The sequence below is a fragment of the Mandrillus leucophaeus genome, unplaced genomic scaffold (genome assembly GCF_000951045.1).
Source record: "Mandrillus leucophaeus isolate KB7577 unplaced genomic scaffold, Mleu.le_1.0 Scaffold60, whole genome shotgun sequence".
Taxonomy (NCBI): Eukaryota; Metazoa; Chordata; class Mammalia; order Primates; family Cercopithecidae; genus Mandrillus; species Mandrillus leucophaeus.
Genome location: NW_012106475.1, coordinates 1,086,301 through 1,088,413, shown reverse-complemented (window position 1 = coordinate 1,088,413; position 2,113 = coordinate 1,086,301). Strand labels below are relative to the sequence as shown.

Below are 2,113 nucleotides of genomic sequence, written 5' to 3'. Positions count from 1 at the left end.
GGGTTTACGCCATTCTCCTGCCTCAGCCTCCCGAGTAGCTGGGACTACAGGCGCCCGCCACCGCGCCCGGCTCGTTTTTTGTCTTTTTTTAGTAGAGACGGGGTTTCACCATGTTAGTCAGAATGGTCTCGATCTTCTGACCTCGTGATCCGCCTGTCTCGGCCTCCCAAAGTGCTGGGATTACAGGCTTGAGCCACTGCGCCCGGCCCCTATGTACTCTGCTAACAGGATAGTCACATTCGATGGCCGAGAGGGTAAGATGTTGGAATGAAAGAAGTTCAGTTCCAGCTTGGCCAAGAGAATTTAAGAGCATCTGTGATTCTAACCGAGGTCAAGTGCCCTAGCCCAGGTGTATATCTTGGTCAGTCGAGGGATTTGGTGTCGATGAGTTACCCTCCGTCCTTGCTCTCTGAGGGCCTGGGCTGGATGGGAGAGCCACCAAAACAGCTGGGGGCAGGGGAGGAGCACTAGCTGTTGAGACGGGAAGTTTGAAGTCAGGAAGGCTAGAGATATTCTCTAGGGAGAGGAATATACTACAGACAATGTTGTGATGGGGGCTGCAGCTACACACACACACTCAAATAGGGGAAAGCTAGTTAGGATTGCTTTCATAGACTGTGCTACCGCCATTCTTTTTTCATCTTCTCTCCAATCCATTCTCCCCTCACCAGCTGTCAGCCCCTTCCTACTGCCCTAGTCCTTTTCACATGCCTTATCTTGCCAGTGCCATTGCCAAGCTACATGTGTGCTTATTTTCTATGTGTGTGCTTATAATCTGTAGATCAGTGGATCGCAACATGTGGGCCTCTGACCAGCAGCACTGGCATCACCTCTGAGCTTTTTAGAAGCACAAATTCTAGCAAAATCTCCTATGAAGAAGCCCAGTCAGAGATGTGTGCTTTAATAAGCTAAGTGATTGCTAAGCAATTTAAACTTAAATTTAAGTTTAAGAACCATGATTTCAAAAGACTAGGCACATGTGGTAACCTATGAGGACTCAGGCATACATAGCATCTTAATCTTTTCACTATTGTGCCCCCCGCCTTTTTTTTTTTTTTTTAATCACAGTTTCTCTAAAAGATACATTATATAAGCAACCCATAATGTAACTTAAATATCTTGGTAAATTCAAAGTTCAAGCTATATAACCATCATACCTACTGAACTGCTGATGGGTTAACACCAAACCTTCCAGCCTGATGGGAAATCTCACATCACAGCTTCCAACCATGTTCTGAATTTTAAAATCGAGGAATCTGGCAGGGAACCCAAGCTTCTGCACCACACGAGCATATTTTCTCGCTGCAAGTCGAGACTGCTCTTCACTGGGGAGGGGCAAATATGTTTAAAGATGTCTTAATCACTACATCCTCTAAACTACTGGTGTTGTATTGGGTTGTTACCGTTTGTACCATGTTCATCTTTCAACGTATACTATGAAGCTGTAGGCTTTGTGAGGAGGACTTACTTCCCATACTTTGGTCCCTAGCACCTTATAAAAGATCTTGTACAGTTGTACAGCTATTGAACACAATCAAATTTTTGTCTTCAATTTGTCACCTTTCATATATGAGGTACTTTTACTTTTACTTGGGTGCTATTTGCTAAAACTATTCCAAGGATTCGCAAAGTGTGTCCCCAGACCAGCAGCTTCACCAACGTGTTAGAAATGCAAAGTCCCAGGTCCCACCTCAGACATGCAGAAACTCTGGGGGTGGGGCCCAGCAATCTGTCTTTTAACAAGCCCTCTAGGTAACTGTGCTGCTCACTACAGTTTGGGAACCATTTATCCAGCCTCAAAGTGTGTCCCATTTAGAAGAGAACAATGGCTGGGCGCAGTGGCTCACGCCTGTAATCTCAATACTTTGGGAGGCCGAGGCGGGAGGATCACCTGAGGTCAGGAGTTTGAGACCAGCCTGGCCAACATGATGAAACCCTGTCTCTACTAAAAATACAAAAAAATTAGCTGGACGTGGTGGCAGGCACCTGTAATCCCAGCTACTCAGGAGGCTGAGGCAGGAGAATCACGTGAACTTGTGAGGCAGAGGTTGTAGTGAGCCGAGATCGCGCCATTGCACTCCTGCCTGGGCAACAAGAGTGAAACTCCCTCTCA

At 46.4% G+C, this 2,113-nt stretch overlaps 1 protein-coding gene across 1 annotated transcript in view; it reads right to left on the bottom strand.

Annotated features, from left to right (window-relative positions):
• The window catches only part of TBPL2 (TATA box binding protein like 2), a 34,103-nt gene that overhangs the window by 12,717 nt on the left and 19,273 nt on the right, over nt 1-2,113 (bottom strand). The window contains exon 5 of the mRNA XM_011999673.1: nt 1,158-1,325. Coding sequence (XP_011855063.1) covers nt 1,158-1,325 — 168 coding nt within the window. The remainder of the gene's footprint in view (nt 1-1,157; nt 1,326-2,113) is intronic.